Source organism: Poecile atricapillus, chromosome 9 (genome assembly GCF_030490865.1).
Source record: "Poecile atricapillus isolate bPoeAtr1 chromosome 9, bPoeAtr1.hap1, whole genome shotgun sequence".
Lineage (NCBI taxonomy): Eukaryota > Metazoa > Chordata > Aves > Passeriformes > Paridae > Poecile > Poecile atricapillus.
In genome coordinates this window covers 9,967,819-9,983,726 of record NC_081257.1, presented here as the reverse complement: position 1 = coordinate 9,983,726, position 15,908 = coordinate 9,967,819, and the positions used below count along the sequence as shown (strand labels likewise).

Sequence of the window (15,908 nt, the reverse complement as noted above, 5' to 3'; positions counted from 1 at the left end):
AGGGGGTGGGGGGCAGTGGGGCTGGGAGCACCACGTGCCATCTCCAGGCCCTGTTATCCCTGCTGGCAGCTCTTCCGTGGTACAGAGATTTGAAGTCAGCATGGGGAATGCAACACCACCAGGCTCAATTTATTGACACACTTCAACAGAGGGAAGGGCAGGACTCACCTCAACAGATGGAGGGCAGGAGGAGAGGGGGGCAGCAGCCCGGCTCAGGCCCTCAGCTGCAGTGGCTTCCTGGGCTGGCTTTTTTTCTGCATTTTCTGGCTAAAAGTCCAGGGCACAGATCAAGGCTGTACCCCGTTTGATCCAGTGCTTCTCTGGTTTGTCTGTAGGGATCTCCACAGCAATCACATAGTTGGTGGAGTGGCCCGTTGTTGACAACGTGCCTGTAATGGGGAAAGCAAAGGTGGGAGGGTGGTGCTGCTGCACACTGACTAGGGAGCCCCAGACTAGTGACCCCATCCAGGAGCCCTTGTCCCCACCCTAAGCCAGGTGACTGCCTGAGCAGGGCTGGGGAAAACAGGCTTGAGGGGTGCCTGGCCGCTCCATCCTCTCAACCACAGCAGGAGAAATCTTTTCTCCCTTGCTGGCCGCTGCCAACTACCTTGTGCTATGCCCACGTATATCAGGATGAACTCCTGGGCTGCCCCTCCTAGCTGCCCCCGCAGCTCCCGTTTCTGGGAAGTCTGCTTTTAGGGCACTCACCTGCGCGAGTGAGAGTCTTATAGATGGGGCACAGGTAGGAACCAGATTCTGGAGGCTTGCGGTTGGGTTCAGGCACCAGCCAGATGACAGCCATCTCCGTGTAGAGCTCCTTGGGGCGTGACTCCGCCAGCTGCCCCGCAGCGGCGTCCCAGCGGGCGCCCTCCAGGAACAAGCCGTAGATGTAGCAGCCCACGTTGGGCTGGCGTGTCAGCTCCTTCACCGACTCCTTCATCACCTGCCCAGGGGAGGGGACGCCGGGCCCTCACTCAAGGCGTGTCCCTGGGGGCTCAACCCCGAGAAGCTTCTTAAGCAGCTCTTAGTTAAGCCGGCACTGCTGAAGGAGAGCATGCCACAGCTCTCAGAGGGGCAGCCTGTGACAGAGCTGGTGGAGGGGGATGTGAGCAGCTCTGGAAGCAGAAGCTCTGCCAGCCTTGGGGAGGTGTCTAGCAATGTGGGTGGGTCGGTGGGTGTATCCAAGCACAAAGATTGGGCCACAGGCAGCTGTGTAACCTGGTGGCTTCACCTCTTGGGCAGGTCAGGGACTTTTTGGCCTTCTGGCAGGATATTCCAAATAAATTCAGACTCTCCACCTGATTTACTGACCTTGAAGCTAAATGAGATGGTGTCAATAGAGATGACAGACTTCCTGGCGAAGTTCTGCAGTGTCCCCGTGAGGAAGGCCTGGGGGAAGAAGAACCCACTGATCCAGAACACGCAGGGGATCCCATGGCTGATCCAGTTCTGCAGGAATTCAATCCGCTGCACCAAGTCGTTCACCCACGATGCCAATGGCTTCAGCGACGGATAGGCCTGTGGGACACCCACAGAGGGCAGTGCTGAATGCAGTCAAGGACAGCCCAGACCTTGTGCCTCAGTGCTGAGAGCTGCCCAGAGCCCGGGGGGAAACAACTGAGAGCTGCACTAGGCAGGAGACCAAGAGCCATCTCCATTGTGAGACAGCCCAGTCCACCAGCAGTTAATAACCCATTCCTCTGGTTTGAGTGCGCTCTGGCAAGCATCTGGGCTGGCTGGGGCACATACCTTGGCATTCCATATTTCGGGAACAGTGTTGTTGTACAAACTGCTGGCCATCAGCTCCAGCCGAGAGGACATCACGACCAGGCCCTTGAGAGCTTTCAGCAAATCCCTCAGACTTGAGGCAACCTCGTCCAGGAGCTTGTTGTACCTACAGAGAAAGGGCAGAGGGAGCAGAGTGACTCAGTGCAGTGGTTTATTGCCCACTGCCTGCCCAGAGAGGCTGTGGATCTTTATACACAAGTATAAAGAAGCTCCTCCATGTAACCCTCAGCCCAAATCCTCTTTATCAGGGTCTCACAGCTGCTCCATCAGCCCTAAATTGCTGACTGTAGCAGATGGAGACAGAATCAGCCAAAGGTCCTGGCTGGGACAACACAGTTGTTAGTGTGACTGGCAACCCGCACTGTTGTACTGAGGTTTCCCAAAGGTGGGTGGCAGCAGGGGCCTGCACATCTCTGCTGTTCCCTAGGATGTGATCCCACTGGAGTTTTACCTGATCACCTCCTGCACCAGCACTGTGTTCATGGATTCTTCATAGAGCAGTGGGTATTTCTGGATCACTTCCTGCACATTCATGGGCTCAGGCAGCTTTGCCAGGATGTCCTTGGAGATCTCCTCCACAATCTGGAGGGAAAGCAGCAAGTGGCAGCATCCTTCTAATCCAGCCCTATGGCTGCTGAGAAGGGGCAGAACTAATGCTGGCATGGCAGTGCCATTGCTGGCAGCCATCAGACAGGGTGGCACCTGCTGAGAGCCGGTGCTTGTGGTCACTGCCCACACTGGGCACTGGCTGCCAGAGCACTGTCAGGACTGGGACACCCACCTCTTCCCGGCTGCGGCCTCCCAGTGTGATGGTCTTGGGCTGCAGCTGGGCAATGGCCCCCAGCAGAGCAAAGGTCTCGTTCTGAGCAAAGGTGATGTCAGCGTTGTCGTGTAAACCAAAGAGCTCCGGGCTGTCGTTGAGAGGCAGGCCCTTGACGTATTGGAGGTAGCCCTGGAGAGGAATCCACACAGACTGTGAGGCCAAGAGCAACTGAAGATCCCCAGGTTCTTACAAACTTATATTTCCCTGGGGACCTGAAAATGCAGTAGGTTTCAGAGAGTATAGATCCCCTTTGCACTGTGACAATCGCCCTGGATCTGTGAGCTGCAATTTGTGACTTGAGTACTTACACTGAGGTCAGAAGAGGTACTGATCTGCTTGTAGATACCTGATTCGGAATAGACAAAGTCAGGACTTAAAACCTCAGGTTTGTAGAAATCTTCCAAAATGCTCATGATGCAGCGCCGGTCCCAGTCATCGGTCACCCGGCCACCGTAGTTGATCTCCCCAGCTGTGTATTTCAGAACCTGCAAGAGACCCCACCATGGCTCTGATCCATGTCTGCATCATGAGCCTGTTCCCTTGTAGGAGGGGCAGCCCTCACCTTGTAGGGAACTTCTGCATATTCGTTCAAGAACATGAGCAGCTGACTGATGCAGATGCGGAGGTCTCCGTCTGTGAACTCATAGGGGATATTAAACCCCAGAGGCCCAAACTTTCTCCTCTCCAGCATGTTCCCATGGAAGAAGCAAAGTGACAGCAACAAGGATTTAAATTCTGTGACCTGTGGGAAGCAGGGAGAGGAGTTGCTCAGCTTGGGAGGAGACATCCTTAGAGGGAGTCAAGTCCTGCTGGGATCTGGCAGAGGAAATGTGCCGAGTCAGGAGCGTCAACTGGAGCTTGGAGAGGGGAAAACCTCTGTCAGGCTGCTGTGCTGGGGAAGGCCATGGCTCACTCCTTGCTTGAAGAGAGCTGCAAGTGTTTTATGCCAGGCCTCCAAAATACTGTTGCTTTTGTTTCTCAAAGTAAAACTGCCAAGTGGCTCTTCACAGATGTGAGTTTATGAGAAACCCCTCCTTCCCTAGCACATGGATTCTCTAATGGGAAGGAAGATCTACACCTGGAGAAGAGCAACATCCAGGTGGAAAGCATACATTGGAGCAGGCATGGAATGGGGACAACAAACCAAAGCACTATCTGGGTCTTACCTTGGAGCAGGAATTCAAGAAGTCATCACTGAAACTAATGTAGGACTTGAGCAGGTTGGCCTTGACGCCACGGGGGGGCTCGATGGTCATCTTGGAGCCATTCTGGAGAATGGACACAGGGAAGTGGTTGCTCGGCAGACTGGTGAGCCAGAGGCGGAAGTCTGGATGCACCTGGAAGTCCAGAAGGCAACAAGTGCTCAGAGGGTGCAGACACAGCCCCTGCAGCTGCTCCTGCACTGACCCTCTGGTTCTATGAGGAGCCTATGTATGGGTCTGAACAAGAGCTGGGCTCCTCCCAGGCTCCAGCCTCCTGTTATCCTCAGAGTGAGCACCTGCTCAGTAAAACATCTCACCTTGCCGGGGTCAATACCCTCAATGAGTCTCTCCAGCGAGGGCATCCAGCTGGGGGCCAGGTGGCAGTTCTGGAAGAAGACCCAGTTGCCCTGCTCCATGGCACTGTGCAACATGGCTTCAGCACGGGGGCCCTGCAGAGGCAGAGAGGGAGAGCTCAGAGACCCTTCCCATGGTGTGCTGAGCAGGACAGGGAGGCAGCTCCCTGGAGCTGGGTGGAAGGACCATTGTCCAAAGCTATGGCCTGGCTTTGCCCCCATGGCTCAGCTGGATCTTTGCTGTTTGATGGCACAGAAAAGTTTTTTTTACAGCTTTTACCAGTCTGTGAGGGAGGGTGGAGGGAATAGAAGAACTGCAGATGGATTCAGGAAGGCACTGGAGTGGGAGCTGCTGCAGCTCCCACCCCAAGGGAGTAGAAGCAGAAGGCTGCTGAGTAAGGACCCTGGGGCATGAGGGTGTTTCCACAGTGCTGCAAGTGTTTGACCTATTTGGAGCTTGGTGAGATTGATACGAGTGCCAGGGCACTGCTGTTCCAGGTATGCACTGACACCTTACCTGTCCTTGGCCCAGAGAAATGGCAGAGAGCTTCTGTGTGAACTTCATTTCTTCAGCAAACTTGTAGAGGTCGGCAGCAGGGTCAGTGCCCGGGGACAGCACGAACACCAGGGGAGTGGTGGCAGTGGACTCCTTAAACACGACTGAGAGGTCAGTGGTCTGCAACAGAGAGTTGGTTAGAGTGGAGAGGCCGTAGTGGAACCTCCTCAGCTTTCCTGGCCTCCAGCTCTCCTCCAAGGCTCCAGCATCCTCTTGGGTGCCAAGGCCAGGAACATGTCAGGGAGGACCATGTAGAGCTCTCCTCTGGCTGCATTAACGTCAGGGCATGAACCACTTTCCCATTTGTCATTCAAACTCTCCCCTTGTACCCCTGCCGTATCTGCCCCCTCCTAGTGTGGTTTAACTGGTGGACATCAGAAAGGCTATCCCTCATTTAAGACATAGTTATTTTTCTCCATCTGTGGGAGGAACACTGCTGCAGAGGGGGACGAGCACCCTCACTGCAATTGGTGGCCCATTTATCACAAGCTCAAGGCTTCCTGCTCCATTCCTGCTCCCACCAGCACCTGCTCTTGGCTGGTTACCTGCGGCTCGATGAAGCGCTGATCCAGGTTCAGCACCACAAAGTCCTGCATGGCGTTGGTGATCTTGTCTCCACGCAGACACCGCAGAACCAGCAGCTTCTGGAAGGGATCAAGACCATCTTCCCATTTCCCAGGCAAAGGCTCTCTGCAAAGCAATTAGGTGTGTTTTGGGGGAATGTGCCAGATCCCACACTCAAGTACCCAAGTTGCCTGCAGGCAGCCATTGGGGCTTCATAAGGGACAAGGGCTTTCCAGTCCCTTGGCTGAGGTTGTTGTTTGTAGCTCTGAAACCATCAGCAGGCAAGTCAGAACTGCTTCCAATGGGAAAGCAGCAAATACTGCTGGGATAAGGCTCTGCCTCAGGCAAGCAAAGGTCACCCCTTAGGAGACAAGGCAGTGCCTCATCCTTTCCCTTGCATGGCACTGCACTGGGAGCAGAGCTGGCACTGTGTTTGTATCAGCTGTTCTTGCTTTCCCAGGGATATAATGTGCAGTAGAGCTAAGCTAACAAAACAGGGGACACTTGCCTGTGAGGTTTGTGGCTGTCAAAAATGGTCCTGAACCCTTCAAGGTTGTCTGCAAAATCGTTGTCGAAGCCAGAGAAATTCTTCAGGCTGCTCATGGCCAGGATGTCTCCCCATGCTCTCTCATTCAGCCAGGCTGGAGCTGGGTTGTCCTTCATCTCCTTTATGGCCCCACCTGACAGCAGGTATCGCCACTCATCCTGGGAACCAGATATGATTTGGGCATGGATAACAGCCTACCCACCTGAGCCCAAGGCACATGGTGCCATATCCAATTAAAATCCCATAGTATCCTTCTGGCTGCTCTCCTGCCAGGTGTGTGTGTCAAGGAGTAACTGAGCTGGAGGGTCTGGTGAGAACAACATAGTGACTGCTCAGCTGCCACTCTCTGCTAACCCCTGCCTGCTCTCTCTGAACTCATTAACCTTTGCAGCAGGAAACTGGCAAAAGCTGCAGGTGATTCAGGCTAGGCAGCTCTGCATGTAGACAGAGAGAACAGTTTGAAAACTGAATGAAGATAGAGGCCCTTTGTTTGTCCAGCAGGTTGCCAAGCCCGTTGCTAACCCCAGGGAACGAGGCTCTTTTTCCACCCAGCACACAATTCTAGGCTGAACAGGCTGTGCTTGAGCTGCCCTGATGGGATCCCTTCAAGGACTAAGGTGACTTGCTCACCATATCGATCTTCCCCTCGTTCATCAGAATCCGGGCGCTGACCAGGAAGGCAAACATGAGCTTGTGCTTCTCGAAGAGGCTGCGGCACACGTTGCAGTAGAGACTGAAGGTGATGTAGTTGTTGATGTTCTCCACCCGCTCCGTCAGCACCTCTGAAAAAAAGGCAACAACTAGACAAGGGTGCTGGGTGCCATGTGGGACATGAAGGGTGCTCTCCATGTCAGCTCTGGGTTCCTGCTCACAGAGGCACACCCCCACCCTGCCTGGGAAGGACAGATGCTGCTCTCACACACAGACTGTGTGCAGATGTGGGGTGAGGGAGAGGAAAGGAGAGGGCTGTTCTGGGCAGGCACCTGATTTCTCAGAGTTACGGATCCCCAGGAGGAAGATGTTGAGGAACCACTCAAGCGAATACTGGTACATGGGGTCCACGTTGGACAGGTCTGAGACACAGAAGTAGAGGATCTGCGAGCGGACAGCCACAGGCACATACTGCATGCGGGTGATGTTGATGTCCTTCTCTGTCTGCTCTGCCACCACAACCTTGGCCTGGAGGACAGAAGCAATATCATAGCTAGTGGAGCGCTGGCAGGGGATGCACAGCTGCAGCGAGGAGAGCACCTTTCACTTCTGACCTGGATCTCTCCTGCCTTCAGCTTGGATGCCTCCAACACTTTGATCAGCTCCAAGTCATCTACAGGGTTTCCTTCAGAAGTGCTGAGCCGATACAGGATCTGATCTTCTATCTCCTTTAGTTCCTGACGCATCTGGGCGTTGCTAACAATTAGCTGGTTTCTGTCTTCTTCTAAGTCAGGCCGCTCTGCAGCCACCACTTCTCCCAACAGCTGGTCTTCCAAGCCACTACAACAAACGTCATAGAAGTGAGGGTGGCAGGTGAGGGGGCAACATGCCCAAGGGTCTGAGGACTGCAAGGAATGAGTCTGAGCAGCATGGGCAACTAATGGGGTAAAAGCAGGTACCTGGGTGAGAGAGTAAAGTTGATGAGGGTGAGCTTTGTGGAGACCTCGGGGCTGTAGTGAGGGTTGGGCAGCTTGGTGGTGATGTACATCTTGAAATCATCATGGTAGGGGATCACTGTATCCCCCAGCTTCAGCACAGTGCTGCCTTGCTGTTTGAAGGTCTGTACCAGAGAAGGACAATACAGTAAGACTGGGATGGCTAACTCTTGTGAGGGAAGACATCCTTCTGTGCCCTGGGCTCTGCAGTGAGGAGGGAATCTGAAGGCTCTCAGGACAGAGGAGCTCCAAGCTTCCCTGTGGAGCTAAAGGCCTGACTGCGAAGCCAGCAGTTGTATTTCATGGCCCTGCCTCCCAGGCAGAGATGCGTGCTGGCAGAAGGCCAGTGTGTGCAGGAGGCTGTCAATGTGTTAGAACCCTGGCCAAATTCATTCACTCATTCACGTGAGTTCTGCCTGCCCACAGAGACCCATGAACACACCACAGCCCATGGCACCCTGGCCAGCTGGCCCCTCACAGCTCAGCCAGGTACCCACTGCCCTCCTTGCCAAGGTGAGACATAGGACCTCTTTCAGCAGGACAGGCTCAAGGACTGGATCCAGCTCCTCGCCGACATTCTCCAGCAGGAAGGGCTTCCCAAAGGTAATGGTGTTTTCCAGAGTGGAGAGGAAGTCACGGTCACTCAGCTTGGCCACCTCCAGGCTGTTTGTCCTCTCCTGAAAGGCAGCAGGGGAGGACAGGGATTCTGTGGTGTCCTGTCACCTTCACATCCAGCTCAGGTGCACAGTACACCTCTCACTGGACTAGTTTAGTTCCCTGGGGCAGAAGAAATGCATTTTCTTGCTCAGCTAGACTTTGGCTGTTTTGGCAAGTTTATCCCACATCAGCAGGCACTGGAGACAGCTCAATGAGGCAGCAGAAAAGGGAGGAAACAGGGACAATGTCCTTCACAGAGCTATACCTATCTGGAGCCCCACACTGCTAATTCAGGGCAGAGCTTGCAAAGTGACAGCAGGTGGGTGGGAAAAGCCCTCAGAGCAAAACAGGAGCAGCTGCCTCAGCCTCCTGCCTGATCCTTCAAAAGGGCCAAAGAGGTGGTAGTCAGTGTTTTCAGCACTTTGGTAGTAGAGACGGCTTGACAGTCAGGTAATGCTACCCTGATCCCTCCCTCTCTCTCCTAGAAACCTGAAAACCATTATGGGAGATGCTGATGATATTTTGTGAGGTGAAGTCTCCCAGAATATTAGTGGAGAGCCAGAGTGGGAATCTGATGCCTTGCTTGCTTTCATGAGGGCTCCTCCTGCCCTGTACCCATTTCTCTGAGACAGGAAGCCCACCTGGGATGAATGTGGATGTGGAGACTGTCTGGTGGTGGATAGCTTGGGCTGGCACAGCATGGAGTTTTGCAGCTCTAGAGCCCAAAGCCTGAGGCTGCTCTGCACAGCTCCTGATAGAAAGCTGTTTCCCCAATCCTGGTAAAAACAGGCTGAAACCTGGCTTTCAGCCTCTCAGCTCTTACCAGATTCTTGATCCACTTGTTTGCTTGTCCTTGTGGGTCTATGTAGTGAGTCCAGCGCAGGGAGAATCGAGTTATTACCCCATTCTCCACAGACAGGGCATCGTTGGGTAAACCAGCAATCTAACAGGGTAGAAAAAGTTGCTGAGACACCTGGTAGTGCACATAGGTGACCAGAGAGAAGCCCTAACCCCTGAGTGCTCCCTGTGGGTGGACAGGAGATGGTGGTGAAGGTACCTCTGCCAGCAGCTAAGCCCTGGGATGGGGCTCTGCTGTGAGGTCAGGCTAGGGCAGGCTATGGCCAGAGCTTGGCTCTGGGCCTGGGGATTGTAAAGGACAACCCTTACAGGTCCAGGCTGATACCCTCTTTTCTGCCCAGGCCTGGCAGCAATTCCAGTTCTGCAGCGTGGAGATACTTGGCCATTATCCAGCCACTTGGTCTGGGGCCTGTGCATTGGTCCAGGTGATCCTGGTGAGTGGTGAGCTGATTGTTTAAGTCTTTACCTGAGGCCTCTTCTTACTGAAGTATTTGGTTTGGGCTTTTTTGCAACTTGCCTGCCAGGAGCGGATTTCCACGGGGTCTCCAAGGGTGTTGATGAGGCTTGCATCATCGCTGTGAGGAATGTTGTTTTGGACCAGCTCCGTCATCCACTCTGTGCACAGTGCTGCACGGTAGTCTCCCTGCCATGAGAAACACCATCATAGCTTTTCTTTAAGTTGCAGCTGGTCTGTTGAGAGTATCTAAACCCCCCTGTTCCCATTCAAATGAGCCCTGTGCAGCTGTTGGCACAAGTGGAGAGAGATCCTGGAGGGATCTCGAACCCTTGTGTCCTATTCCTTTCTCCCTGGCCAGGACAGCAGAGCTGAAAACTGAGTGCTGAGCACTGCACACTTACTGTGAAAGGGCCCAGGTAGGCCACAAAGCCAGCTGCAACCAGCACGTCCCCAGAGCTGTTGCTGATTTTGTCATCTAGGCTCTCCACAGTGTCCTGCCAGCGCACCTTCTCATCAGCCAAACTGTTGATGAGCTGTGGGATAAGTTGCACGTGTGAGAGCTGCTGTGTGGTCTAACCTCATGTCCTGGATCAGCTGCTCTCTAGGTAATGCTGCAGGTGACTTTGGTGACCAGAGGTTGGGGTGGCCCCTGACATATTTGAATTCTGTTCCTGGCTTTAAGCACTCAATCCTGGGGTTACTGGGCTGCTCTCAGCTGTCCTGGAGACCCATTGTCAGCTGAGGAAGCTGTGCACAGGGGGACAGCAGCTTTTTACATCAGTGCTTGGCTACCTTAGCTTTCCAGTCCTGTTGAGCTGCTGAGATCAGGCCAAGTAGCTTCAGCCTAGGATTGTTATGAGCTGCAGGCACAAGGATGTTTTCACCACTGTGCTGCTTGATCTGAACTTGAGCTGCCTCATTTAAGCAGGCAGAACCAGCTCTGTCCCTTACCACATCAGCACGGGCCAGTCTCTCCAGACACTGCTCACACTTTCTCTCCAGCTCCTCCTTATTGGCTTTGCAGGCCTCGTACTTGGCTTGCAGGGCGGCAATGCCATCTTCAACCGCCTTCAGGCGCTGCTTAGCTTCGTCAAGGACCAGCTGAGTGGCACGCAGGTCCTCCTCTGCCTCCCGCAAGGCTTGCTGCGGAGATGCACAAGGAAACAGTGGTTATGTCGGGTATGGAGCCAGGCTCTTCCCCTAAAACCCAGAGATTTTGGAGCAAGAGTTGTTTTCCATAAAAGTGCTTGTTGATAAGTGTTATCTACTGATATCTCAGTCAATCCAGTTCCTAGATGACAAAGGTGTTACGTCCTGACCTGCAGAATGTGGTGATTCCCAGCATCTCCTGCAGAAGGGAACTGCTAGTACTGTGTTCCCAAACACCAAAAGCAACTGGGTCACAGAGTCTCTTACCCGCTTGGGCTCCACGACCTTGGCCACAAAGTGGTACTTGTGCATGGCACGCACCCACTGGCAGATGGAGGTACAGGCTTTGGAGACCTTGGCGATGGCAGCTGGCTGAAACTCATCGTTGTCAATGTAGGGCTGGATGGCCTTGATCACACTGTCTGGAATATTGTCCTGTCAAGAACGGTAGGGGAGAGACTTTCCTCAGTCAGATCTCTAGCATGCTCATCACTGATCTCCTAAGGGCTTCCCCCAAAGGCAGCAGCATCCCAGGACCTGACAGGATGGTCAAGGCATCACACTGGAGCAAGAGGAATCAAATGGCTGCATGTTGAGGTCTGGGAGCCACAACTGTGGGACTGGGTAAATCCCTTCCCATACAACGTCCATCTAGCTCCTCCACACAAAAGAGCAGGGGGCCAGAATGAGAAGATTAGTGTGTCTGGGTCCCATTGCCCACGGCAATGATGTACACCCAACTCCCATGGGGGCTTCCAGGCCAAATACACCCTCATCCTTGGTGTTGCTGAAGGGTGTTGCCCACAAGGAGCTCAATTTGTTACTGCTGTGAGAAGGATGTCTGTGAGGCAATACCTGATCCCAGTCACAGCTTCCTTCTACCTCTTCTTACCTTATCATAATCATACAGGCTGTTCAGGAACTGCACTGGGTCCTGGAGGAGGGCCCTGCCTGGCTCCCAGTAATCATCCACCTTGGTGCCTATCTTTTCTCCTGCCACCCTTTTGGGCTTTTTTCCATGCATAATGCAGACAGCTTCAATCACAATCTTCACACCAGGGGGAGGCCGCTGTAGGGCTCGTACCTGCAAATGCCAAATGGAAACAGCGGGTTAACCTGATTCTCTGGGACATGGGGTGTTCATCCCTCCCTCAGCTGGGCCAGAGGAGACTGGGACCAGAGGTAGGATACTTAGAGGATGCAATACACAAGCAGGAAGGACAGAGGCATTTGAAGGCAAAGCTGGTTATCAGAAAGGGCATGGAGAAACGTAGGCTGAAAAAGCCTGCTCTGCTACTCTAATAGGTGTGTCCCTATGGGCTGAATAGATCTTGGTGAAGGAGCTAAATCTGTATGGCCCTAGGGAGAAGGCTGTATCGAAATGGGGCACAGGCAAGCTTTCTCCCTTGTTCTATGGGCTCTCATTTGTTTTCTACCCCACCACAGCAATGAGCTGGTCTTCAGCACTTGTGGAGGACCTGCTTGAGTCTCCCCTCCATCAAGCACCTAGGAGTGCTGCTGCAGCACCCTTGAGAGATGACTGTGGGTGTCAGGACCTCTGAGGATGACTCCTGCTTTTTCCCTTCTAGTGCTGACCATCCTTGCCATGTTCAGCCGGAGATTTTCCCAGGCCTTCTCACTGGACACTGTCCACAGAGCAGCGGACCTTATGGCAACGCTGAGGCTGATCTACCCCCATGCAGACACCCTCTGTGAAAAGGACTTGGAGTGGCTCTTTGACTGCCCTGAGACAAAGCAATTCCTTGAGTGGTTCTGCAGCACAGTGGGTGAGGAGAATGTGCTGAGCCCAGCTGAGGTGGAGGCCTATGAGGCCCTGCTGGCTGCAGGCAAGCCCATCCTCGAAGGCGATGCCCTGGAGGAGGCCCTGCGGATGTGCTGCCATGTCCCACAGCTCCCGAGCTCAATAGTGGATGAAGGGCCCTCTCAAGAGGCCCTGCAGCAGAAGCTTCAGGAGCTGAAGCACTATCGTGACTGCCAGCTCTGGAGGTACAGGAAGCTGTTGGCTTGGACAAACAAGCTGCAGCAGGAGCACAAGTATTTGGAGGAGAAGGAGAAAGCGGTGAAGCAGGAGTTGAGGATGGCTCATATAAACCTGAAAGCAAAGATCTTCAAAACCAGAGCTGTCTTGAACCAGGTCAGCAAGGCTTCAAAGCAGGTGTCAGAGTGTCATGGGAACAAGGGGATGGGTCAGCTGCCAACATGGCTGTGCCAGATAGATCTTGCTCCTTACCTGGAGCAAGAACAACAGGCCACTGATGTATTTGAGAGCTTCATCCAGCAGGTCCTACCAGATAGTGTTCAGGCTCCAGATGTTTGGGAAGCAAGTGCACAAGGCAAGAGCAGCCTGATGGAAGGGCTGGAGGCTGAGACACAAATGGACTCATACTGTGAAATACCAGAAGAAAGAAGAGGAGCTCCTTATCAAGAATGTAATAATACACCGTGGGGGGTGGCACCAGCAAGCTGGGGAATATCAGTCCAAGGCTCAACAGCAGAGCTCCTAGTGGAGGGAGGGAATGAGAGAGATGGCAGCCAGGAAGTCACAGAGAGAAGGGACACCAAGAAAACATCAATGCCAAAATGTCTTGGGACTGATGAAGAGGAGCTGCTGGAGGACCAAGACAGCTTCTGGAAGGAGCTGGGCCGAATAGAGACAGCACATATATGTGCCCGGAGGGAGGTTATAGTCACAGCAGCAAAAGTGGAAGGCACCCGTGCTGCGCTGGAGTGGGCCCAGAAGACTCTGGAATCTTTTGAGGATAACCAGGTAGGGACAGTGCACCCATTCCTCCATCATCCTATGTGGTAGGGTCTGCCTGTGGCACAGGCAGTCCCTCCTGCTGACCACTGGAGCACATCTGACAAGTTGGGAGGGGGTGGCAGAGCCAGGCAGCACAGTGCCACCAGCCTGTTTGTGTCTCCCTGCACAGCAGGCAGCCAAGGCTGAGCTCCAGAGCCAGGCTGCCACGCTCCAGAGGCAGCTTCACACCCTGCGTTTTGACATCAGGCAGGCTCTGACACGCCAGCTGCCGCCCCTGCTGAAGGCAGAGGCTCGCCGCTTTCACCTGCCCATCCTGCACAAGTACTTCAGCCTGGAAGTTTCCCGCCTCCAGAACACTGCCAGGAGGCAGGAGGAGGCAGCTGCATGGCTATTGAGCCAGCACAGCCGCCTGGATCTGCTGGAGCTCCAGCTGAAACGGGAGAGAAAGGAGCTGGAACAGCAGGCTGCTTGGCTGGAGAAGATCGAAACCATGACAAGGGAATCCCAGACCAGGCTGCAGGAGCAGAAGAACTACTTCAAGCCCTCCCAGAAGGGTCATCCACACAAATGGATAAGCCCCAAAGACCTCACTGCTATACGGTAAGGGCCTGGGAGGGTCTGAGCTTGAAGAACGAACTAGGTGTTGGGACAGTGGCACGGGAATGGCCGAGACAGGCAGCAGACCCAAGCTACCAGATAGACTAGCAGTGCTATTCTGCCAGTGCAGAGCCACTGTGAACTCCATGGTGGTGTGAAATCCCCCAGATCTGCTTTTTTCTGGCTGGCTTGGACTGATGAAGCAAAGTATGGGCTTGGAGAATGGAACGAGTGCAGAGAACAGAAGCTTCTTCTCGAATGTTAGAGAGTGTAGAGGTAAATCTTCAGCCATGGAGAAGGAGAGCTGGGCCACAAGAAAGCACAGGCTGCTTAGAGCAAGAACTTTCTCTGACTAGGTGTCCTGCATTGACTGGGTCTTCTCAGTCTTCCCCACACAGATTTGGAGTAGCTGGTGTCTGGTGAAAAGAAATCACACACTGGCTCTTGAGCCAGCCTGGTCCTTTATGGTGCTCTTCCCAGAGCTCCATGACATGGGATGCTCACCAGGAATGGCTGTCCACTCATTGCTGACACACATCAGCTTGCATCCCAGTCTTACGGTGCACACGCACCTCAGAGCCCTGTTCTTCCCCACTACTGGTGCTCTACTCACAGTCCTGGCTGGCTTTCTCCTCTCACAGGCTCTGGGACATGCTGATGGGGAAAGATCAGGAGCAGCAGCCCTTCCGCAGCTATGAGGCCATGGCAGCCAAGTGCTCCCAGCTGTTTCAGGACAAGAAGGCACTGGAGGCCCAGCTGGAAGGTCCTATGCCCCAGGTGTCTGCCCTGGAGTCCTCCATAGAGGTGTTGTACCACCAACTGTACAACAGCTCCAACCAGCTGCAGCTCTCCTCGCCGGTAAGGAAGCACTCCTCCTCCCCTGGGCCATGCTGGGTGGCAGCAGGTGAGCACAGGGAGCCCTCTGCCATCCTCCCTGGGTGCAGGGGGGAGACCTTGCTGCCTGTCAGCCACAGAGGGAGGGGAGGTTGGCCTGATCCTTGCCTTGTCCCAAAAAACATCCAGGGAGGCAGTGGCTGGCTATGGAACAAAGGTGATTCTCACTGTCCCACATGTGCTGCTCAGTGCTGAGATTGGGATTCCTTAGCCAAGGTCTCCCAGTAAGCCACCTCTGCTCCTTGGACTGGGAGGGTGTGGAGGCCAAAGCTGGGTGGGTAGTTTGTTTCTGGGGGGCTGAGCTGTTCCACAGATATTAAGAAAATCCCCTTATTCCTCCATGTTCACGTGAGTTTGGACTCTGTCCCTTAGGAGATCTCCAAGCTGATGCAGCAGTTGATCATCATGCAGGATGACCTCTACCAAAAGCTGACAGATCTCCTGAGTGACTTGGAGATCAAGCACAGGTCTCTGGAAAACCCCATCCTGCAGGCAGAGCGCAACCTTTATGTACATTTTTACTGCAATGAGGGTCGGCTGCGAGAAGCAGTAGAGGAGCTGGAGAAGCAGGCATCAGCTTCCTCCAAGAGACCACAGAGGGAGCTCCCCTACGGAAAGGAGTAGGTCAAAGGGATCCTTGTTCCCTGCCACAGTAGTGGTGTCCTCTTTTGGTTGGGCTGGGTCCTTAATTCTAGACTGGGAGAGAAGTCTGGTGGTCTCTACTCTGGTGACAGGTTACTTGGGCCATGACCTGGCAGCTGGATTTAATAGAAACTAGGAGATTAATCCTTAAGTACAGAGTTTCTGGGGGCTGGTTTAGATGATGCGTAAGAAATTGATGCATCTTGTGGCATTGGAAGCCTTGGATAGACAAGACACTTCTCATGCCAGCTCTACAAGAGGATGAGTGCTGGGGCCAAGTGGACCAACACTGTCTGTGTCTTTCCCCACTTTCTGAGGAAAGGGGTCTTGTATGTTTTTGGGAGAATAAAAAGGTCTGTTACTCAACTGCAGAGCAATAAGCTTGTCCCTGTG

General features: G+C 53.8%; 1 protein-coding gene across 1 annotated transcript in view; it reads right to left on the bottom strand.

Moving 5' to 3' along the window:
• Window positions 1-111: 111 nt before the first annotated feature.
• DNAH1 (dynein axonemal heavy chain 1) overlaps window positions 112-15,908 on the bottom strand; it is a 66,091-nt gene continuing 50,294 nt past the window's right edge. Inside the window, exons 55-78 of the mRNA XM_058845207.1 lie at window positions 11,493-11,684; window positions 10,868-11,035; window positions 10,403-10,594; window positions 9,853-9,984; window positions 9,512-9,637; window positions 8,960-9,079; window positions 8,007-8,156; window positions 7,444-7,604; window positions 7,099-7,324; window positions 6,817-7,012; window positions 6,464-6,615; window positions 5,791-5,991; window positions 5,268-5,408; window positions 4,684-4,842; window positions 4,131-4,262; window positions 3,778-3,948; window positions 3,174-3,353; window positions 2,920-3,096; window positions 2,570-2,740; window positions 2,240-2,370; window positions 1,750-1,894; window positions 1,312-1,518; window positions 709-943; window positions 112-389 (exon numbers count right to left, since the gene is read on the bottom strand). Of these exons, the coding sequence (XP_058701190.1) occupies window positions 268-389; window positions 709-943; window positions 1,312-1,518; window positions 1,750-1,894; window positions 2,240-2,370; window positions 2,570-2,740; window positions 2,920-3,096; window positions 3,174-3,353; window positions 3,778-3,948; window positions 4,131-4,262; window positions 4,684-4,842; window positions 5,268-5,408; window positions 5,791-5,991; window positions 6,464-6,615; window positions 6,817-7,012; window positions 7,099-7,324; window positions 7,444-7,604; window positions 8,007-8,156; window positions 8,960-9,079; window positions 9,512-9,637; window positions 9,853-9,984; window positions 10,403-10,594; window positions 10,868-11,035; window positions 11,493-11,684 (3,987 nt within the window). The 3' untranslated portion in view covers window positions 112-267. The remainder of the gene's footprint in view (window positions 390-708; window positions 944-1,311; window positions 1,519-1,749; window positions 1,895-2,239; window positions 2,371-2,569; window positions 2,741-2,919; window positions 3,097-3,173; window positions 3,354-3,777; window positions 3,949-4,130; window positions 4,263-4,683; window positions 4,843-5,267; window positions 5,409-5,790; window positions 5,992-6,463; window positions 6,616-6,816; window positions 7,013-7,098; window positions 7,325-7,443; window positions 7,605-8,006; window positions 8,157-8,959; window positions 9,080-9,511; window positions 9,638-9,852; window positions 9,985-10,402; window positions 10,595-10,867; window positions 11,036-11,492; window positions 11,685-15,908) is intronic.